Below are 23,815 nucleotides of genomic sequence, written 5' to 3'. Positions count from 1 at the left end.
AACAGTATTTGGCAGTCAAGGCAAGTGATTTTTTTGCTTGTTATATCAACACTAATTTTTTTTATATCATCACCGGATCTAAATGAGTTTACTGCCCCCATGTGGCTATTGAAAAATCTTGTCTCACCTAAACTGCATTTAAAGAAAATAAATCTAGCATATTTAAGAACATTTAAACTCAGTTTTGCCATACACAAACTACATTACCCTTAAAAGATTGAGGCAAGTTAATCAAGCAAGTCAACTGGTTTATTCCCATGAACAAGACCTGAACATATGCAGGTTAAAAAAAAACGAGACATTATGAAAACCTGGCTTTTTCATGTTTAAGTGCTATTTGTGTGTCCCAAGTCCTTGTGTCAACCTACACTGAAAAAGAAAGATTCATTCAATTTACTCAAAGTGGTCGCAATCAATTTTAAGCTATTTAAACAAAAATTAGAAAATTTAAAAAAAACTTTTAAATGTAGCTTAAATACATTGATTGCAACCACTTACCTTAAAAACCAAGTAAATTGAATGTTTTTTTCAGTGTAGAAAATGTGAAAATCAATAACCCAGTTACTTCGTTTTGGTAAACCATTCTGTGCTAGCATGTAAAAAAACAACAGGTCATTGAGATTTGGCTCCCCTAGTGACGTCAGAAAGGGATATACCGCCCCTTAATCTGCACAATCCAAACATGGCACTGCCATTTAGGGCAGAACTCATTTGCATTTAAAAGGACACACCCAAAACAGGGGGGGTTTGCTCACAAAATTGCATACATTTTAACATGCTATAATAAAATGAGATGGTATTGTGGGATAAAACTTCACATACATACTCTGGGGCAACAAAAGATTTATTTGACATCTTAAAAAAAGTCTTGTGAAATCACCCCTTTAATTGAGGTACAACAATCCAAAACATTTCAATTAACCCCAACAAAAAAAAATCCCTATTACTAGAACATTGTGTCCCATTTTTGCATAGTGTTTAAAACAGCCTCCGTGTGAAAACAGTTTAACAAATGAATACTAAAGGAAAAATACAACTTTAACACAAGCAACATAACTTAAATCTTAAGTGTCCATGTGCAAATAAAAAAAACTATACATAGGCCTAAACATTTACTAAAACAAGTTAAATTAAATCTGAACATCATTAAAAATGTGAACTTGTACACGTTTGGTGGGAAATCAAAATAACCAAATACAAAACAAGTCAGTGCTCGGTGAAAACTTTTGTGCTCATGGTACTGATTATACAGGTGGCAGTCTTAAACTTATAAGATCAAAACCCCCACCAATTTCAAAACATCCCTTATTGAAGACTTGCCCTGTTCAAGCAAGTGTGTCCGCATGTGTGCTATTCAATCAGTGCAGCAATGCCAAACGGTAGGGTCAAAAGAAATGCACATACAGAGACGCCATACTGGAGAGAAACCATACACAGCACCAACAACCTGTATTAAGAGAAAGTCCATACTTAACAGTAAAATACCAAAAGTTTTCAAAAGCATTTAGTTTATATTTGCAGGGGTAAGAAAAATGCATCCATGGAGTGATGTGTAAAGTACACAGTAAGATGTTCAAATAACCCCATAGTTCTAAAACAAAGACTGATGCTCAATATTAAGGATTAAGTTTCTGTAACTGGAGCTGTTGGCAAATAAAACTTATACTTAACTTATACTTTTGAGAAGTGTGCACATCACAAGGGAAAAGTGTGACATGCAAAGGTATTAATAAGAAGTTCAAGTAAGAATCGTACCTTTATAGTATACATTAAACAGTCCCTTCTGGTCAGTGGCAAGAATTCAGCAGCTGGTCTTTGGTAATGGCTCAGAAAACCACAAGACCTTCACCTGAGAGCATCCATTTCCCTTGCATGGATCCATCTTCTTCTTCGTCTTTTTGTTTTTTAATGACAGCTGGCAACCAGCGTAATTGGGTGCATTTGCATGGATCCATAGCACATGCACTTTTTTTAACATGGGTCTGCAGGACACCACCTGTTGTAAATGATCAATGATGTGCCAGTGAGCACAGGTGTGCCACACATCACAATGACATCATCAGTTCACCTGTTCCTGTCAAGTGCCCTAAATACACTTCATTATATCCATATGAATATCAATAAGGAATTGCTTATAGGTCTTCATTTAAAGAGATATTCACGACTTTATGCGGCCCTGGAAGAACGGACAGGCGGATAACGTCAAAGAACCGCGAGAGCGAGTCTAAATTAGACGTCTCCGTGTGATTTTTCGAATTGCTCTCGCGGTACTTTGACGTCATCTGCTTGTCCGTTCTTCTAATGAAAGAGTCACAGAAATTCATATGGTTTAATGATTGTAATGGGAATTACGCGGTTCTTTACTACTAATGGATTAGCTTTTATCGGTGGGATGTCAAATACCAGATTGCCAGCACACACCATTAAATCCTGCTGAATAAGGTCTAAAACACTACAATGAGGAATTTCGTTTTTTAAAAAATAATAAACAGCAGATGGTTCATTTATAATAGCTATAAATGCAGATTTAATCCAGCACAGTAGGACCAGAAATTGTTTGGGCTATGGTTTATTGGGCTTGAATCTTGTTAAATACTCGTAGGAATATTTATTATTGTTTGTCTAAACTGCTCCTTCAATGTTCAGATTAGTAATGACGTATCTGTTTTTCTTTACACATACAGTATCAGTACAGTGCACATGGGACTGTTTACTTATTGATAAGATATGCAAATGAGCGAGAGTTTTGTAGCACAGGATTAAAAATTGTCAACAGTTCCAATCACTCAGCAAACATTTACTGAGTTAATTTTAACCGGGACAGTGATTCAGAAACTGGCTTTTAAAAGAAATAAAAAGAAAGACATTATTTATCAAGACTGCACAATTCTTTTTTTATAAACACCAGATAGCATGTACAGTGCCATATATCATATAACAGAAACAATTCACGTGTCTCAACAAGAAGGAAAAAGAAGAAGAACAGAAGAAAAAAAAGAGAAAGAAAAAAAATAAAATAAAAATTTATAAAAAATAACAAGAGGGTACATAGATATACATTTAGAAATAAATATACATTATATCATACCATTCCAAAGGATATTACAATGCAATTTGAGTACAGAAAATATACTTTATAGGTCAGCACCATTTATTATATTTTACTTTTAATATCATGTGAAAATGTTAAAGGAGGTGCATATATTAATCACTTGATTGCTTTACTATTTTTAGATTTTGACATCACATCTACAAACATTTTTATCTCCTTTTCAAGTAACGTTACCATAAAAAGAGGTTTGCCTTTTCTAAATTTGCATTTATGGATGTAAAATTTACAAAGAAATGAAATAAAATGTATAATAAACTCAACATCTTTTAAAGAGTGATTCTTAACAAAATAACCCAAAATCACATGTTTATAAGATATAGCAAAGGTTTTTATGATATTATCAGCAATGAAAATCTTCACATTGTTCCAAAAATGTTGGGTAACAATTTAGAACTAGTTAAAATAACATTTCTAGAAAAAAATCAATTAAATTTTATTTATATAGCGCTTTTCACAATTGTTTAAATGTTTCAAAGCACATTGGAAAAACTTGCCGAAAAACTTGCCGGTGTAGCAGGTTTTTCCAGTAGTGATCCCTTAAATACACTTTCTCTTTTTCTCTTTATAACAATAATAATAATAATAATAATAATAAAACTATAATATTTTTTTGAAAATGCATTAAGTCGCAATTTACAAAAAAAAAAAATGTTTTAGGACTTTTAAGAATGAATGATTTTTACAGTTATGCAACCGGAAAAACGGGTGTGACGTGCGGCTGTGTCACGCAAGCAACTCATGATGCTCAGCTCTTGATTCTGATTGGCTGTTATTGGAAAGAATCGAACGTTGATTGGCTAGTTTGGTTTGAGTGAACGATTGGGTAATTTCTTGTGACTGGTGGCGAAACTGTACGCCGGGTGAACCAGCATTGAATTGCAGACGGTTCGGCTAAAATTCCCAAATCCAGGAAAAAAGATCACGGCAGCAAACTTGCGCATCTGAATTTTTTAAGGTTAAGTTACTATATTCAAAGAAAAATGAGTAAAGAAACTGTCAGGAAGGTTGAAAACAACAGCACACCGGATGAGAGCAGTATGCAGTATTATACACGTCAGGAGGTTCAAGACCATAATACGAGCGGAGACACCTGGCTCATTATCCACGACAAAGTTTATGATATCACAGGTTTCATGGAGGAGGTAAGAAGCATCTAGTGTCCCCACTGTACTCAGTCTTGTGTGTTTTAACACCGTGATAAAGTTGGTGTGACGTTTGACGCATAACGTACATCGTCAATAGATCCTGAGTGCATGAGCATAACTGTATAAAATTGGTTTTAAATGGAAAGCATTAGAACGTAGAACTGAACACAGATGTCAGTTTATTTGTTTTAGTACTACGCCTCAATGCATTGCAATGGACAGGACGCTCTTGAAGTGACGCGCTAAAGCTTAGGCCATGTTAGGGACCGTCTACAAAGTACGTAAAATCGGGAAAAACCGGTCAGTGGTTTTCCGTCATTTTTTTTTTTAAAGTTAAACTGTGCATTAGATTCTTCGAAACATATAAACACTCATCGCTTGCTGTAAGAATAATGATAATAATAGTTTTTTGTATGGTTATTTTAAATAGTATAATATAAAAGTTTTTGAATACAAAGCACATTTTTTGTTTTCAGTTTTAAAGGGTGTGCTTTGATATTATAGCATTTGGAAGCTGGTTTTAGTCACAGACCTACCGCGAAATACATACCATTGACAGGCTCTTAATCGAAGTGCTAAACAATTTACCATTCCTTATGTTATTCATATTTTTGCCCTTACATTTCTGTGTCTATCTCAAACAGCAGCCCATCATACACACTAATGTCGCAGTCATTTAAAAAATCAAGGTTCGAATCAGATGCTTGCATACCAACATTTACTGTTTAACAAGGAGTAATGACACAAACTAACTTTACAGTATACTTTCACATAATTATTATCACAGTGTACAGTGAATGACCTACTTTTCACTGTAAAAAAGAAAAAGGAAAAAGTTTAATGTATGGTGTTAAATGTCGAACCTCCACATGTGCATAAAACTATGTTCTAAAATTCTGTTTTACAAGTTAAGTTCAGACATACATGTTAATGTTATGGTAGAAATACTTCACTTCATAACAGTGAAACTATTCTTTGCCACAAGTTTACACACTTCCATTTCATGTGTTGCTTCAAGTGCAATTTACTATAAAAATTAATAAATAATTAGTTGACAAAGATAACTATTAACTGTTAATCCAACATAAGTCTAACAAATAATAATGTCTGACCGATGTCCTAAGTTGGAGCAGAGGCAATGTCAGTATGTTGAAGCCCCCATTAAAACAGCATTGCCACCATCTAATTACATAATGCTTTACGACCAGAGACAAGCCTCTGTCACGGCGGCATAAATAATACTAATCTAATCATGTTAGATAACTCTTTATCTGAGCTTCATCATGGATCTGTTGCCTCATCAACGACAACTCTGTATATCTGAGTTATACGTTGGTTTACTGGTTTAGTTAAGAATATGGAAAAACAAAAGCGAATATATAATAGAATAATTAGGGATGTGCAAAAAATTCGCCTGCGATTCTCATGCGTGTTTCATCAGTAAAGCCGGTTCCTTGATAAGTATTAAATCGCCATCAGCTGCTTTCAGATGGAGCGGCATTTACTACACAGAGCCGTAGTTCACAGAGAAGCTAGGCAAAATCGCGTTCAACGACTCCGATAATCTATGCTAAACCCATGTGACAATGTCTAGCTGTATCAGCTGACGTTGTCTGTACCTTATATGGGGCTCAATGTTATCTTAAAGGGACACTTCACCCATTTGCATTAAGCTTTCTATAGTTAGAACCCCAGTCATGTTTTTGAATGGTCATGCATCATTTCCTCAGTTGCCGCTGAGACAGGAGAAATACAGATTTCAGTGTTGCACTTCCTTCATTCAACGATGTAAAAATCATCATTTTGCATCATTGAAAGAAGGAAGTCCAATATCTTTGTTGAGGAAGTGAGACTACAAACACCCATTTTCTCGGTCAAATAGGCACCAAATTCTAAATGTATGTTACATTTCGACTACAAATATGACACACTTTCAATAAAGATTAATGTTTCTATGGGTGAAATGCTCCTTTAATTCCCTTGCTGTTAGTGCCTGCATCTAAAATTCTGAATTTCTTTTTCTGTGCATTCAGTTTGGCAATTACAAGCTGCACTGCTAGTAAATTTATAACTTGCCAAATCATAAATAAATCCAGTCCTGTCTCCATTTTCTAAGCGTGGCTTGTTTTATTTACTGTTGGTTACTAGGTTACCAATACCACCATCATTCCCTTAAGCAACTTGATGGAAACGCACCTAATTCGCATATGTTTGTTTGTCTTTTTTTGAATTTTGAAAAGATTTGCTTCATGTTCCGATGGAAACCCAGCCAATGACATTAGTGTTCAATGCCAGCAGAAGTAACAATATACTGCTTCAAGTCAAAACAGAAAATGCGTTACGTCATGTGAAAAGGACCCATCAAGGCAGATTAAAACAGATCAAAGAAACATTGTGTGTTCTACAGTTTAAAACCATTAAACCACTGTATGCTACTTTTACTATTTATTTTAAATGAATGTCTAGCTAACACTTAAAGCCATGTTTGCAAATCAAACAGATTGATTTTCATGTTCATAATCGGTTAGTTTTTTTATGGAGCAAATATTTAAATGTTTGCAGTTTTTTTGTTAAAAAAATACACCAAAATCTTTAGTTCTGTTTGTACTGTGAAAAATGCAGATTTACTGCAGATGTTGTGCAATAGCTCTGCCTGGAATTATGGAGGGTGTACAAAAATGTCCCAGAGGTTATGTTGTTTATCTTGCTTTTGAACACAGGTCATCTTGTTATCTTACCCAGTAAAGGGGATGGATTGAACATTTTCAGAAAATATGATATGTGATTTGAGTAATGCCTATTTATAAGCTTAAAATACTGTGCTATTGGATTGTAATCACAAAGTTTGTGTGGTATCAAATGATAACCATATTTATCCATCATGGTTCAATGAAAAGGCATTTTTTAGTGTAGTATATTGCATAGTTAAAACCCTTCTTGATTCTTTTATAGCATCCAGGAGGTGAAGAAGTTTTGCTGGAGCAAGCAGGTACAGATGCAACAGAAAGTTTTGAAGACGTGGGCCATTCAACAGATGCCAGAGAGATGCTTCAGCAGTTTTACATTGGGGAACTCCATAAGGTGGGCTTTGTTATTTTTCTTATGCACGTCTTTGTTTAAAAGTTTCTGTAGCATTAGTCAAGTGCATATTCCATAAAGGGGCGGTTGGACAGGCTCTGGGGGAATAGGGCTTATCCTAGTCCAAGACTAAAATGCATGTTTGAGCTGCCTTAATGTAAATACACTTTGTACTGACATTTCATAACATATCAGTCCCATTGTTTTGTCTAAAAATGCACACCATTATAGTTTTTTGTAAAAACTGCCCCAAAAGTATTAATGCCAATTTCTCCCCTTTCCTGTTTTAGGATGATCGAAAGAAAGAATCAAAACAGGTTAGAAAACAAAAACTAAAAAAAGTTTTAGATTTTACTCTCAAGATATTTTTTATTTGTTTTAACTTGATCACTTTTTTTGCTCTAGGATGTTTACATTACAACTTCAAAGGAGTCCAGGTCAGATTCTTATCCAGCATGTAAACTACAGTGCATTTACTTTGTCTGGTGCCTAAATTCGTTGGATTTAAACTGGTTTATTTGGCTTGTGTTTAGGTCATGGACCACCTGGGTAATTCCTGCCGTAGCTACTGTGCTTGTGGGCATCATGTACCGATATTACATGTTGGACCACAAATCGTCATGAAGTCTTGCGATATTTCAACATCAATTGATTTCCTTTGTCTGGAGGCCTTGACTTATTGGACACAGTGAGCCCATGAACTCACTGCTCATTAAACATCTGACCATCCTACTTCTTTAGGTTTCACCCACCCGAGGGTTTGGACGTGATAAATACACCATTAGAGCATTTCCACTTTTCTACCAGGTTTTACCACACATAGTAGTACCTGCAGGACCGATCTGTGTTTATCATTATGGTTTTTCATAGTCATACCATATCTGATCTCGATCACTTTTTCTGCCATTAGATTCTGTCATAGTGTCTTTTCTAAAAATGATTCCAGTTCTTAGTAGCTGATATCTCGACAAATCAGAAGTTCACATTTTCCACTTGGCTGCTAATTTAATGTTTCACAGTGTAATGTCTTTAGGTTATAACCCATGATTTTGACCAATGATTTGAATATATCCCGTTCCTTGTTGAAACAGGGGCCGCTTTCGGAGATCTACCTTCTTGTAGAGTTTATTTCGTGCACCGCTCATATGCATTTAAGGAACCAGAAGACATTGACAAACTATTTTAAGTGTGTTTGAATTGGGTTTAAACTCTTCTGGAAGGTACATATCCACGAGAAGCTCTGTCTTAGTGTCATGCTATTAAAAATAAATCACTATTTTAAATACATTAAAATGTAAATGAAAGCATTTACATATCGTCATTATTTTAAATATAGTTATTCAACGTAAGACAACGTACAATTGCTGAAATGTAAGATTTGTAGCATACAGTAGGATTACAGTCATACAGTGCTTTAAAGTTGCAGATACATACGCTTTTCTTATACATTTAAGATTTGTATAGTGCGGTACCTCTATCGGCAGACTTGAGATTGACTCTTGTACTCTGACATTTTTTAATTCTGCATTTATTGAGACGTATTTAAGTGTTTTACAAACACAATTTGTTTTAATGTGGGTGAGAACATTTTTTGGGAAGTCTTGGATTAGTTGAACTGTTGTACAGTGTGTAGAGTACCTGTTCGTATATTCATCGCACGTATGCATTTGCTTCTCTTATTGTTTGTTTTTTAGCATTGCAAAACTTTCAGCTTTACTGGCTTTAGCTTTAAGGGCAATATATAAAATATTATATGCAAGTGTTGCCTTTAACGTTCAATGTTAAGTAAAACAAATCGTTTGGTTGCATGTTCATTCACGTTTTGCTCACATTCTGTAGCTCTGTTGTTACATCTTGCGTTGTTTGTAAATGTTGAATTTACAGTTATTCAGGTGGTTTATGAAATCCTTCATAAAGTATTTGTATGCATTTTAATTATCTACATTTTCTTGGTGTGTATTATTTTTAACACTTTACAATAAGGTTGTATTAGTGAATGCATTAGCTAACACATTAAGTAATAATGATCTTTTGTTAATCTTCGTTAATGTCAATACAGTTGTTAATGTTAACGTTTTTTTTTTTTTTTAAAAAGGTATTAGTAAATGCCGATATTAACATAAACTAAGATAAAATGCTGTAAAAGTATTGTTCATTGTTAGTTCAGGTTATCTAATGCATTTACCAATGTTAACAAACACAACCTTATTGTAAAGTGTTAATGTACAAGAAAGTCATGCTTGGTTTTCTTCCCAAATTGTCATGTCTTGTTCAATGTCACATTTTCCTTTAAAATTACACCCCGGCAAATGAATACTATTCTTCTTTTACCATTGTGTTCAGCTTTGTCCAACTGCTGATGTTCACATTTTCATGTTTGTGTGAATTTTACATGCTAAGGTAATACTAAGATAATAACATTGTCCTGTTTTCATCAGACAACGTTTCATTGGTGTCATGGTTTACATTTAGGCTAATGGAGAGAATTATATAATAAAAGTAAGGAAACATTGTCTTTGTCTGCCTGAATTTGTGGTACTTCAGGGTAAAAATGATAGACATACTGAATCTATATGAATTTCAATAAATGTTAAAAAAATTAAACATAATTGCGAGTTGTGATAATTTTTTGTATGCATCTATATGTTTTTACTTTTGACTAAATTAACATGCATAAAAACATTCACTCAAATTCTAAAAGGTATTGTAATATTTCATGGAGGCTCAAAGCACAGATAGCATGAGTTTGGCACTGTAAAATTAGTGAAGAATTCTTATTGACGTGTATTCAGTTAATTCATAATTCGGTGCCGCAAGAACGGACGGGCAATGACGTCAAATGACCGCGAGAACAATTTGAGAAATATACGAAGTGTAATTTCACGTCTCGCTCTCGCGCTACTTTGACGTCATCGCCCTGTCAGTTCTAACAGCGATGCATGAAGTCGAACAAGCCGCTCAACGATAATTGTAATCTCGCGAGATATCGGCGCACTCGTTATTTGCCTTAAATCTATGCTGCCTTCAAAATTCGACCTGAAGAAGGTATCTTAGGAGAAATGAAATAATGCAAACATTGAAATGCTGCCTCCGAAAGAAGCATTTTAGAGGTTTCGGACGCAACCACGAGACCTTTTCTCTTTTCAAGCTTTCGCGCATGCGTACATGACATCACGGGGCTGAGAATGCTGGGATAGTAATGGCGCCCTCCTGCATGCATTGTTGACGTTCACCGCTAAATTGTTTTACGATTAATGCTTTTATTTTAATACACATCAAGTAACGATTGTATTATGTAAGAAGTTTATAAGTAGTGAATTATTTGAGCACTGTGGATAGCGCTCGAAAGGTAAGACTCGCGTTTTCTCTTTTTAAATGAGTAGTAAATCGCTAACCCCTAATGCTGTTTTAAATGAACCTAACGTTTAGAGAATATAATTTTATACTTATACAGATACTTCACTTTCCTCATACCACCTGTATGTATATATGAGTCGAAACACAAATTCACATTGGGTAATTTGTGAATCTGAATAACTAATATGACGATTGATTCAAATATTAAGTTCAACGTCCTGATACCTGATAATAACTAGTGGTGTACCGTCTGATAGTGTGATTAAATTGTCTGTATTTCCAACAGGCCAACCGACACCAGTATTGTGTTTGATGTATTTCAGGGAGTTGTTACGTTCATAGGTTTGTGTAATAAATATGAGTATTGAATGTAGAAGATGGTGTTGTTTATTTACATTGACATGGCAGCGCTGTTTTTTGTCTGGTGGCTAGGGTTCAAAAGATTTACCATAGTAGCCTAAAAAACAATTAATAAACTAATTTAGTTTACTTTCTGTGTTGATAACAGTTTTTTAATAGCCTGAACAGCAACTGAATACAGTGTTGAGATGGAAGATGATGATGCGTCCTTGCATCGGTTAGAAGGCAGTGACCCGACGGTGCAGGTCGGAGGTCTCATTGTAAAGAAGAAGAGCGCTGCAACAGAACAACATGTGTTCAGGGTTCCAGCTCCACGCACTTCTCTCCTGGGCTTAGATCTGCTGGCCGCCCAGAAACGTAAGGAACGTGAGGGCAAGGAAATGCTGGATGATCAGCCCAAAAAATCCAAGGTGTCATCATTCAAGGATTGGGAGGAAGGGAAAAGTGATTCAGATTCTGATGATGAAAATCAGGAGGATGGTGACAGCAAGAATGTGAAAAAAGAAAGGTGAATTATTTTGTTTGTGTTCATGTCAGGTTACTTTTATTAAATAAAAGAGTTTGAGTTCTTAAACGGGACATATCATGAAAATCTGACTTTTCCATGTTTAAGTGCTATAATTTGGCTCCCCTTGTGATGTCAGAAGGGGATCTTCTTATAATAATACTGCTCCTTAATCAGCACTATCCAACCACAGCACTGCAATTAAGTGTTGAGAGAGAAAATAATTGACTTTCAATTCCAACAAACCACCATTATGGCGATCAGTGTTTGCATTTCATCAGCTCATTTGCATTTTAGAGGACACACCCAAAAACGGCACATTTTTGCTCACACCTACAAAGTGACAATTTTCACATGCCATAATAAATGATCAATGGGGTATTTTGAGCTAAAATTTCACATACATACTCTGAGTAGGGTCACGGGTCCACTTAGATCTGAAAACCTGAGGTCCGACCCGATAAATATAAATAAATGTGTTTTTGCCAAACGTACCCGAACTTTTTCGCGTGTGTGCGTCAGTGTCCTTTTCAAACCTCTCCTCTGTTTGCCGAGCCTTTGCGACATTGCGTGTCTGGCGGTAGGTTAATTTTCATTGAGACAGACATGTCAGTCAATTTTAAATGTACATTTTAGCGGTTACCTGGGTGTCGTCATCAAATAACAAAGTAATGCAAATGGAGCAGCTCGCCAAATTGGTTGCGAGACCAGCGGGGTTACTTTCTGTCTTTTCTCGGGTTTGTCTCGGGTCGGGTCTTTCTTTAAAAAAAATATTTATGCACATCGGGTTCGGGTGTAAAGTGATTCGGGTCGGGTACAATTCTTTAGACACGAGAAGACCTCTAACTCTGGGGAAAGCAAAGATTTATTTTACTTCTTAAGAAGTCTTGTGAAATGTCCCCTTTAAGAAAATATTAAATGAGATAAGTGCACCCCACATATAATTGATTCTAGCCACTTTGTAGGTGCGGGCAAAACCCAAAAGCAATTTTTGGGTGTGACCTTTAAAATGCAGATGAGCTAATGAAACGCAAACACTGATCACAATGATGGTGGTTTGTTGAATTGAAACTCAATTGTGCTGTCAATAATTTTTCTCTCTCTCTCTCTCTGTACTAAATGGAAGTTCTGGTGTTGGATAGTGCAGATTAAGCGGCGTATGTTTTCAATTGCGTCCAATGAAACAGTCTGTAAACAGGAACAAAAATAAATGTATACCATGCAATCATATTTAAAAGGTTTACTGTGTACAATGTGTCTCTACAGGAAGTACCGTGTAACTGGTTCCGAAACGCCCTCAAACCCGGGAGGGGTAAGTGAGGAGTTCAAACAGAGACATCAACAGAGAGAGAAAGACAGGCGTGAACACGGTGTTTATGCATCTTCCAAAGAAGACAAGAGCAGGGACAGAGACAGGACAAGAGACAGAGATCAAGATCGCTCCCGTGACCGAGAGAGAGAGAAAAGAAGAGACCGAGGTAAGTGATGTGCTGTGAAATCTCATTAGTGTTTACCCAGAATTCCATGCTGTGAACTTAGTTTTCCTGTATGGGGTTTGTTCAGACGAACGTGAAAGCAGTCGAGGGTCCGGCAGCAGTCGCTCCGAGCGTGGTGATGGCAGCGCGAGGAGTGAGCGATCACAGAGGGAATTTGGCTCGGAGCGTCTCAGCCGCGGCGGGCGTAGAGATGAGCCTGAATCTCCACGTAACAGACACAAAGGTCAGTGACACTCCTAGATATGCTCAAGAATATTATGCTGTTGACTGTTAATGTGGGTGCTGCTAATATTGTTATAGTTTTCATCAAAGTGGGATCACTACGTAACTCTAAAATATTGTCTAAAATATGATATTACATTAGTATTAAATGACCATCCTTTATGGATCAGTTGTTCTTTTCTTCATTTTGATCAAATGCAAAGTTAGCTTTTGTTTCTAGTCTCATATGTCCAATAAAAAAAACTGCACTTTTCAATGTCCGGATCTAGGATCAACAAATGTCTTGTTTAATGTACACACACAGAATTGGCCACTCCGTCGCGGTCCAGCTGGGACGAAGATGATAGTGGTTATAACAGCTCTCGCCACTCCCATTGGGAGAGTCCGTCTCCCTCCCCGTCCCATCGAGAGAGCGAGCGCTCGGAGCGCAGTCATCGCTCGGTCCGAGACAGCGAGAGGAAGGACAAGTATGAATCGCATCACCATCTCACTAAATAAAGTTTGCTTGAATGGGTTTTTTTGTGCATCAGTGGTCAACTTTGTTGCTTTTGTTGTTTAGGTCTGTTAGAGGTCAATATCCAGCGGATACTCCTTTACCAACTCCTTCATACAAATACAACGAGTGGGCTAATGACAGAAAACATCTGGGCTCCACTCCTCGACTGTCTCGAGGGAAAGGTTAGGAACAGTGAATGTTATAGAAACTAGTATGATGGTTACTTTTTAACTCTGAATCTGCAATTCATGTCAGAATTTTGCAGTGTTAGAAATTATTAGGCCACTTTTTTTTTTAAAGGGAAGTTTTAAGGCAGGATTTTATTGAACATTTTATACTTTGTTGTTATTGTGTTTCATTATTATGTAAAATTTTTGTTTAGGAGATAAAAGAGAGGATGGTGACAATGGCATCACATTTAATGATGAGGATGAGAAAGAACAGTGGGAGGAGGATCAGAGGGTGAGTACATAATCCCCATTAAACAAAGCAGTCTCATTAGACACATTGTTTTGATTCTCTTGATAATGTGATGTCACACTGATAAAGCCCCGCCCACAGCCACTGACTGACCATAGTTTCTGCCCTAAGCCAGTTGTACGCTGTCCGCCATATCTCAATATTGAGATGCTTTTGTCTTAGACTGTATTTACAGAAATCAAATCTGAAAGCACTCGCTGTCTCTTTGGGTATGGGAGTGAGGAACTGTAGCTCATTTGCATTTAAAGGTACAGACACGAAAACAGTGCATACTATAGTAAATGATCTGAGCTGAAACTTCACGGACACATTTTGGGCACATCTGCGGCTTATAATATACATTATATATTGTAAAATGGGCATAACAGGTGCCCTTTAATGTTAAATTAAAAACATAAAAGGTCAAAAGCTAACCTAAAATGGATCCTATTAGCTATATTGATGCATGTCCTGACTCCTGGTTATAATCTGCATGCATTGGATATTAAAATATTAATGTAATAACTTTTCAAGGCTTTACTTTTAAAACAACTTTACTTGGAAAACATAACATGCTGTGTTGGTGTTTGGGTTACCAACATGAATATTTTTACCATAAGGTGGTGCTTTGGTGAGTACAAACTGTGATATTGTGTCTTGTCCTAATAGCAAGCGGATCGTGACTGGTATATGATGGATGAGGGTTATGATGAGTTTCACAACCCCTTGACGTCCAGCTCAGAGGAGTATGTGAAGAAGAGAGAGCAGATCCTACAAAAACAGACCCAGAAACGCATCTCGGCACAGAAACGACAGATCAATGAGGTACTTCCAGAATCCACATTTCTTTAAAGTCGCCATGAAACGGAAGTAGCGATTGCCTTATTTTCCCCGTGGTGACGTATATCCGAATGAAACGGCTTTTGAGATGAAATAAGGCAGGGCTGGATTTGAATTTGTCCATCGAGATCTGATTGGATCGTTTGAAGTTGGGTCGTGTTGCTAATTGCTAATCACTGCGATCTTCTCCCGGACCCCGCCCACCTGCCATACTTTTGACCGGAAGTGAAGAGAGATCGTTTTGAGGAGGGGAGGAGATTTGCATTTTTGATTAAAGATTATGAGCACACACGAATTTTTAAAAAATAATGAAGCTCACAGATAAGTCATTTGTTAATAATACCACACTATTAAAAATACATATATAGTTTTTCATTTCAATTTCATTGCGACTTTAAGGAATCATTTTAATATTATTTACTAACCTTGGTGTCATTCAAACTCCTGTTGGCTTTCTTTAAGATTTTTTTTTTAAAAATGGTGTCAAAAAAGGACACAAAAGTGTAATAACTTCACGCCACTTGTGCAGTTTATTTCAAATGTCCTCCTCAAAGCATACAAATGGGTTTGGTGAAAGAAAATGCAATATAATTTATTGTCTGATGAAGTTTTTGACCTGTGCCATTTCTCTGTGTGCACATTTATGAAGTTTCAAGATAACAGCTGTGCCAACCTGATCTTGATTGTGTTCAGAGATTAAAAATGTAAAACATTTTGGGGCGGTTTCCCAGACAGGGATTATCTTAAACAAGGCTTTAGTTTAATAAGGAAATATAACTAGTTTTAATAAACATTCCTTGTGTGCATTATGAGGCGAACAAAGGGCACTGATGTATTTTTAAGATATGTCAGTGCAAGTTCTTTTCAGTTGGGACAGCTTTTTAAATGTTTTTGTCTAGGACTAGTCTAATCCCTGTCCTGGAAACCGCCCCATAAAGTGTGATTTAGAGCTTTATCAGCTATAAAGGATGGTTGGTTATTGGGTTATATTTGCCAAAATTTGCATCTCTAACATGTTGTTTTCGTACTTACGTGCCTGCGTCTTTCTGCAGGATAATGAACGCTGGGAGACCAACCGCATGCTTACCAGTGGAGTGGTGCAGCGTCTGGAGGTGGACGAAGACTTTGAAGAGGACAATGCTGCCAAAGTCCACCTGCTCGTCCATAACCTTGTGCCACCCTTCCTGGATGGGAGGATTGTCTTCACTAAGCAGGTAAAGTTCATCGTGCTGGTCTCTTAATCATGTATCTGCTTATGATTGGAAGCATCATTGTCAAACTTGGCATGGCAAGGCAACTTTATATAGCATATTTAAATCATATTAAAGAGAAGAAAAATCAAGCAGACCAAAAGGCACATGAAAATAACAATAAAAAGGATATTTAAAATCACAAACAAAACCTAGATACATGATATTTTAAAATAACTATAAACAGGAAATAAATTTGATATTACACAGCACCGAATGTAGTCCCCTTGGTAACTTTCAATAGCAGGGGACTATTTTCGTGCACTGCATAATATCATTGCACCTTCTGCAGCCATGTTATGGCAGCAAATCCTTGATTATTACACTGGAATAAGGCCATACCCGGAGATCATCTGAATGGATTCCAAAACTGTAAAAAACAAATGTTTTACTCTAGGGGAGCTGGAAAATGAGCATATTTTCAAAAAAGTGGAGTGTCCCTTTAAATAAGTAAGCTTTCCATTAATGTATGGTTTGAGAGAGGATAATATTTGGCTGAGATACAACTATTTAGAATCTGAGGGTGCAAAAAATGAAATTATTGAGAAGATCGCTTTAAGTTGTTCAAATCATGTCCTTTGCAACACACATTACTATTGATAAATACATTTTTAATATATGGAAATTTACAAAACATCTCTACTTAATATCCTAACGATTTTTGGCATAAAAGACAAATCTATCATTTTAACAATGATTGTCAGCTATTGCTACAAAAATACCCGTGCTACGTCAGTGGTTTTGTGATCCAGGGTCACATTTTATAAAAAGACTTGATTTTAAATCAATTTTATATAAAACATTATTTGTGCATCCTTTCTTTAATTGATGATTTTGTGTTTGATTCTGCAACTCCAGCCTGAACCGGTCATTCCAGTGAAAGATCCGACCTCAGACATGGCCATCATCTCCCGCAAGGGCAGTCAGCTGGTCCGACGCCACAGAGAGCAGAAAGAGAGAAAAAAGGTATGCATTTTGTTTTATACAATACCGGTCAAAAGTTTGGAAACACTTGACTGTAATGTTTCCCATGACCTTTTATCTGAAAGTGTATGTTTAAATCAGTGTTGCCAACTATTTTCAATGGATAGTAACTAAAGCCTGCCTGGAAAGTCGCTAAATGTACCTAGATTACGTCATTACGTAATTAGCATATCAGTTGCTAGATTTTTTCACTAAAGGGGTCTGAAGACTTGATGGATGTTCTAATTAAATCGCCAAGTTGGCAACACTGGTTTAAATGTTTAAGATGACTTTTGTAGACAAAAAAAAACTATTTCTTTAATAAAAAAAACAATTATTGAAAAAATTATTTTTAAAATGGATGACATTACACTAAATATTGAAGAAAAGCAGCCAATAAGAGTGCAGAATAGATGTGAACTCCTTCAATGTTTCAAATGCATCTCAGGGTAAAACCTTGAGTAGTGTTTTTTATCCCACGAATAAGATTTAGCAAATTCTAGGCAATGGGTGATTACATTTCAGATGTTTTTGATTAATTTTAAATGATTTTAGTCACAAAATAATTCCTACAGTTACATTTGTGTTACTCCATAGTTTTGATGAGTTTACTATTATTCTATAATGTGGAAAAACAAATAAAGAATGAATGTTTTCACCGGTATTGAACATTTGTAGACGCTGCTCTCAATGTAAATTTTGTATATGACAGGCTCAGCATAAACACTGGGAGCTGGCTGGCACCAAACTGGGCGACATCATGGGCATCAAGAAAAAAGAGGACGGAGGCGAGGGGAACGCTGTAGGAGAAGATGGAACTGTGGATTACAGGTACATAATGTTCACACTATCTTGTGTGCAACTGCAAGTCGCGTTGAATAACATTATCTGCCAACTGGTTTGCTCACAATACATTTTAATCATCTCAGAACGGAGCAGAAGTTTGCCGATCACATGAAGGAGAAGAGTGAAGCAAGCAGCGATTTCGCCAAGAAGAAAACACTATTGGAGCAAAGACAATATCTGCCCATATTTGCCGTTCGCCAGGAGCTGCTGAACATCATCAGGTTCTGTTCGGTGTCTACACACAATCTCACACACTTGTACTGGGTAACCCCGTATGCTAATGTAACTTTGTCTCTTCTATCTGCTGTGCAGGGATAACAACATTGTGATTGTGGTGGGGGAAACCGGCAGCGGTAAGACGACTCAGTTGACACAGTATCTTCACGAAGACGGTTACACGGGTTACGGCATGGTGGGCTGCACACAGCCACGCCGAGTGGCAGCCATGAGCGTGGCCAAAAGAGTCAGTGAGGAAATGAACTGTAACCTGGGAGAGGAGGTTGGTAGCTGACATCTCAATTGGAAATAGTGTGCTAATGCTGCCACCTGGTGGATTTTGAGTAACTAGCATGTTAATTCACTTTTGGTCTTCACGGCCTGTAAATAAAATGACTGACCAAAGTATTTTTAGACTGACCCTAAATTCACTTAAAAAAATGGCAATGGAATAAGAATTTTTTTTTTATGTACTTAAACAAGAAAAATTCAGCAAAAATTGTCTTATTCTCTTGGCAGATTTTTTTTGCTTGTTTTAAGCACAAATTCACTTTAATTTGATATGTATTGTCTAAAAATTAGACTTATTTTCTTAACAATTTTCGATATTTCTACTGAAAACAAGACAAAAATACTAAATAAGAAAGTCATTTTTTGCAGTGTATTAATATAAAGTTTAATTTAATGATATAGTTAACATTATCCCCTGGTTTCACAAACAAGGCTTAAGTCTAGTCCTAGACTAAAACACATGTTTGAGCTGTCTCAATTGAAAATAACTTGCACAGACAGATCTTAAAATAAGCCAGTGCCAGTAATATCCTTTTCTAAGGCATGTTTATTAAAGATCTTAATTTAACTTAGGCTTAGTTCTGGCTTTAGCTAAGCCTTTTTTGTGAAACTAGGCCTATATGTTATAAAAGCAATAAGCCATTGAGTTCTATGCATAACATTGTTTTGCTTAAGTACATGGTTGAGCCCTCTGCTTACTGTTGTAATATGTATACCAGGTGGGTTACGCTATCCGTTTTGAAGACTGTACATCAGAAAAGACCGTGATAAAATACATGACAGATGGTATTCTCCTGAGGGAATCTCTGCGGGAATCAGATCTGGATCATTACAGTGCCGTCATCATGGACGAAGCTCATGAACGTTCCCTCAACACGGATGTGCTGTTCGGTCTTCTCCGAGAGGTGAGCGATGATGGTCTTACACTTGTTTTGTACTGTACGATTTCCTGCTGGGCCATGTGGTGTCACATCTCAGAAGCAGCCTATTTGATGAAAATACACATAAAAACTAAAGGCTGGGTTATTTTGGGTCAAAAAGGAACAATCCCAACTTGCTGGATTGAAATTTATGGTGGGTTGTTGCAGCTCAAAATGCTGGGTTGTTTTAACCCCTTGTTGGGTTAACCCAACTGGGGGCCGCGAGATGGTGCCAGGGGGGCCCCCGGTTTTATTAAATACATTAATTTATCATGAATTCTGTGTAATTAAACCTAAAAAAAAATAAGGCTACTTACCAACAGCACTACTTACGCCGAAAATGTTTGAGAACCACTGGGTTAACCAAACGGCTGGCTTTGTCCTCTTTTTTTACCCAACACTGAGATGAAAATATTCCAGCATTTTGTTGAGTGTAAATAAAAATAATTTTGTTTCCTTTTTCTACCTTATTTATTTATAAATCCTCTTTTGCTTTTTCAGGTGGTGTCTAGACGCTCAGACTTGAAGCTCATTGTCACGTCAGCCACCATGGACTCGGACAAGTTTGCGTCGTTCTTCGGAAACGTTCCTATTTTTCACATTCCCGGCAGGACGTTCCCAGTAGACGTCCTGTTCAGTAAGGTGAGGTGTTAAAAGCATCTTTAGTTAAGTTTTAATCTCCTATCTGAGCTGTATGCTGAAGATGAGTGGTGTTGTGCTTTAGACTCCTCAGGAGGACTATGTGGAGGCAGCCGTGAAACAGGCCCTGCAGATTCATCTCAGCGGGATGACGGGTGACATCCTCATCTTCATGCCTGGTCAGGAGGACATTGAGGTGAGGAGGTTCTTTCTTTTGAATAAAAAAAGCAACATTTTAGGATTAACTGTGACCCTGTCTGTAAAATCCAGGCTGAATCTTGTAATCTAATGAGATTTGGAGATTTTAGATTTTTCAATCATGGATCTCAGTCTTTGACATGACCTACTCACTCCTTACATTATGAAGGATAATATCATGTAGTAAATTACAATTTTCTTTTTTCTTTGAATAATTTCTGTCATTTATTTGTAATATGATGTTTGGAGTTAAGGCTGCATTATATTGAGGAAAAATGTGTATGATGCAATAATGCTTTAAGTTTGCAAAATCTATTGTAACTTTAATAAAATACATTTAAAGACGCGTGAGACATTCTTGTGTCAGTCACTTTACTAAAACTTTGACTTTGCATAACCTTTTAAAGTGTTAAAATAATTGTCAAACTATTGCAACATGCACATTTGTGACTTTTTTTAAAATTGTGATATATTGTGCACTGCAGCCCTATTTTGAGGCTTTGCATAACAATTGTAATGTCTGTCTTGCTATAGGTGACATCAGATCAGATTGTGGAGCGATTGGGGGATCTGGACAACGCTCCTCCTTTGGCAGTGCTGCCCATTTACTCCCAGCTGCCCTCTGACCTGCAGGCCAAGATCTTTCAGAAGGTAATGTTTATGGGCCACATCATTAGATCATCTTCTACATTCATATATTTAGATGTGAAAACTTAACTTTGCTCTTAATGACAGGCTCCAGATGGAGTGAGGAAATGCATAGTTGCTACGAACATTGCCGAGACGTCTTTGACGGTGGATGGGATCATGTTTGTGGTTGATTCAGGTTATTGCAAACTAAAGGTAACATCAATCACACAACGATTGTGGCGCGAATAAACTTCTTAAAGGGATAGTTCGGCCAAAAATGATATTAAACCCATGATTTACTCACCCCCAAGCTGTCTGAGTTGCTTATGTCCATTGTTTTTGAGACAAACACATTTTCGGATATTTTAGAAAATGTTTTAGATCTTTCAGTTGATTAAATGTAATGTTACGGGGTCCACCCATAGTCCACTACCTTCAAGTCCAAAAAAAGTGCGTCCATCCTTCACAAAATAAATCCAAACGGCTCCAGGATGATAAACAAAGGTCTTCTGAGGGTAATCCGTGCAGGTGTTGTTGTAGAAATATCCATATTTAAAACTTTATTAACGTAAATAAATACCTTCCGGTAGCGCCGCCATCTTAGTCGCGTCCGCATTCAGGATGAGGGCTTACGCAGCCTACGGAGGCAACGCTGCTGCTGCTCTGTGCCCCCGCCCTCCGAATTTGTCATACGTCACTAAGAAAAGTGCGTACACTACGCTAATACTCTCTCCTGAATACAGAGGAGTCTAAGATGGCGGCGCTACCGGAAGGTAGTTATTTTCGTTAATAAAGTTTTAAATATGGATATTTCTACAACAACACCGCGTAGATTACCCTGAGAAGACCTTTGTTTATCATCCTGGAGCCGTTTGGATTTATTTTGTGAAGGATGGACGCACTTTTTTTGGACTTGAAGGTCGTGGACCCTGTAACATTACATCTAAAACATTTTCTAAAATATCCGAAAATGTGTTTGTCTGAAAAACGATGGACATATGCAACTCGGACAGCTTGGGGGTGAGTAAATCATGGGTTTAATATCATTTTTGGCCGAACTATCCCTTTAAAGGATTAGTCAATTTCTTAAAAAAATCCAGATAATTTTCTCACCACCACGTCATCAAAAATGTTGATGTTTTTCTTTTGTTCAGTCGAGAAGAAATTATGTTTTTTGAGGAAAACATTCCAGGATTTTTCTAATTTTAATGGACTTTAATGGACCCCAACACTTAGCAGTTTTAATGCAGTTTAAAATTACAGTTTCTAAACGATCTCAAACAAGGCATAAGGTCCTCGAAACGATTGTCATTTCTGGAAAAGAAAAAAAATGCCCTTTTTTAACAACAACTCGTCTTCGCGCCAGCGCAACATCACGTAATACGTCATCATGTTGAGAGGTCACGGATGATGTATGCGAAACTACGCCCCAGTTTTTACAAGTGTGGAGAAAGAGGATTGTGTGTGGAATGATACTAATTAATGTCTTTGTGTCAGTTTATTGTTTAAAATGGTCAGCAAATGTGCATTTCGTATATGTAACACCACGTGACCTTTTCATGTCACTACACAATTATGTGGGGTCGCGCTGACTCGTCACACAGCTGGAGGAAGAGGAGAAGTTGTGGTTTAAAAGTGCCTATTTTTATTTTTCTTGCCAAAAATGACAATCGTTTAGCAAGATAAGACCCTTATGCCTTGTTTGGGATCGTTTAGAGTCATTTGACACTGCAATTTTAAACTGCATTAAAACTGTTAAGCGTTGAGGTCCATTAAAATGAGAAAAATCCTGGAATGTTTTCCTCAAAAAACATACTTTCCTCTTGACTGAACAAAGAAAGACATCAACATTTTGGATGACATGGTGGCGAGTAAATTATCTAGAATTTTTTTAAGAAAATGGACTAATCCTTTAAGCTTGGGATGATGCCGAAAAACTAACAGAAGTCTTGTTTCCTGTGATCGTTTAGGTGTTTAATCCACGCATTGGCATGGATGCCCTGCAGGTGTACCCCATCAGTCAGGCCAATGCCAACCAGCGATCAGGAAGAGCTGGCAGGACAGGCCCAGGGCAGTGTTACAGGTAAGACCGACACTTCATCAGCTTATGCAGATATAGCTTGAATGCACTGTCACAAGTCACAGTTTGGATATACATGAATTTTTAGACAGTTTATCCATTTAGTAAAGAAGCATCAGACATCTGCTATTCTCTTAGGGGTGTCTTGGTGTCGCAGTGACACTTTGAGAAGCTCAGAAGTTGTTTGGAAATGACTGGTGAGGTACATTTACAGATCGTAAATAAATAAAACCCTGACTGTATTGTGTGCGTTTTCTTTAGGTTGTATACTCAAAGTGCTTATAAGAACGAGATGCTCACGACCACTATTCCAGAGATCCAGAGGACTAACCTGGCCAACGTTGTGCTGCTGCTCAAGTCGCTAGGAGTGCAGGACCTTCTGCTCTTTCACTTCATGGATCCTCCGCCTGAAGACAACATGCTGAACTCCATGTACCAGCTGTGGATCCTGGGGGCGCTTGACAACACTGGTGAGACCTTCAGTAAATGCCTCACAGATAGATTCACATGGAGTAGTTCACCCTAAAATTAAATTTAGCCCATTTTTACACCCCCCAAGCCATCCAAGATGTTTATGACTTGCTTATTTTAGCCAAAACACAGTCAGTTTCATTGTGTGGTACGAAGCGCTCGACTCACTCGGTTTGCTTTTCCATTGCAGTTTAGTGGGTGGGAAATGTATGCCCTGTACACATTACAAGCAACTTTGTCG

The 23,815-nt window shown here is 37.1% G+C and overlaps 2 protein-coding genes across 2 annotated transcripts in view; both read left to right on the top strand.

The window, feature by feature from the left end:
* Positions 1-3,921: 3,921 nt before the first annotated feature.
* Positions 3,922-9,847, top strand: cyb5b (cytochrome b5 type B). Its single transcript, XM_065261481.1, has 5 exons — positions 3,922-4,254; positions 7,210-7,338; positions 7,626-7,652; positions 7,741-7,772; positions 7,869-9,847. Exons 1-5 carry the CDS (start codon positions 4,093-4,095, stop codon positions 7,957-7,959), a joined length of 441 nt encoding a protein of 146 aa, XP_065117553.1. The 5' UTR covers positions 3,922-4,092; the 3' UTR covers positions 7,960-9,847.
* Positions 9,848-10,521: 674 nt separating this feature from the next.
* The window catches only part of dhx38 (DEAH (Asp-Glu-Ala-His) box polypeptide 38), a 30,674-nt gene continuing 17,380 nt past the window's right edge, over positions 10,522-23,815 (top strand). Inside the window, exons 1-20 of the mRNA XM_065261480.1 lie at positions 10,522-10,684; positions 11,201-11,560; positions 12,824-13,035; positions 13,121-13,276; positions 13,580-13,742; positions 13,835-13,953; positions 14,154-14,233; positions 14,900-15,055; positions 16,123-16,284; positions 17,179-17,286; positions 17,996-18,114; positions 18,213-18,350; positions 18,442-18,628; positions 19,356-19,541; positions 20,058-20,198; positions 20,281-20,391; positions 20,928-21,044; positions 21,129-21,236; positions 22,994-23,106; positions 23,365-23,573. Of these exons, the coding sequence (XP_065117552.1) occupies positions 11,241-11,560; positions 12,824-13,035; positions 13,121-13,276; positions 13,580-13,742; positions 13,835-13,953; positions 14,154-14,233; positions 14,900-15,055; positions 16,123-16,284; positions 17,179-17,286; positions 17,996-18,114; positions 18,213-18,350; positions 18,442-18,628; positions 19,356-19,541; positions 20,058-20,198; positions 20,281-20,391; positions 20,928-21,044; positions 21,129-21,236; positions 22,994-23,106; positions 23,365-23,573 (2,905 nt within the window). The 5' untranslated portion in view covers positions 10,522-10,684; positions 11,201-11,240. The remainder of the gene's footprint in view (positions 10,685-11,200; positions 11,561-12,823; positions 13,036-13,120; positions 13,277-13,579; positions 13,743-13,834; positions 13,954-14,153; positions 14,234-14,899; positions 15,056-16,122; positions 16,285-17,178; positions 17,287-17,995; positions 18,115-18,212; positions 18,351-18,441; positions 18,629-19,355; positions 19,542-20,057; positions 20,199-20,280; positions 20,392-20,927; positions 21,045-21,128; positions 21,237-22,993; positions 23,107-23,364; positions 23,574-23,815) is intronic.

This window comes from Paramisgurnus dabryanus, chromosome 2 (assembly GCF_030506205.2).
Source record: "Paramisgurnus dabryanus chromosome 2, PD_genome_1.1, whole genome shotgun sequence".
Classification (NCBI taxonomy): Eukaryota; Metazoa; Chordata; class Actinopteri; order Cypriniformes; family Cobitidae; genus Paramisgurnus; species Paramisgurnus dabryanus.
This window is presented reverse-complemented; position numbering and strand designations above follow the sequence as displayed.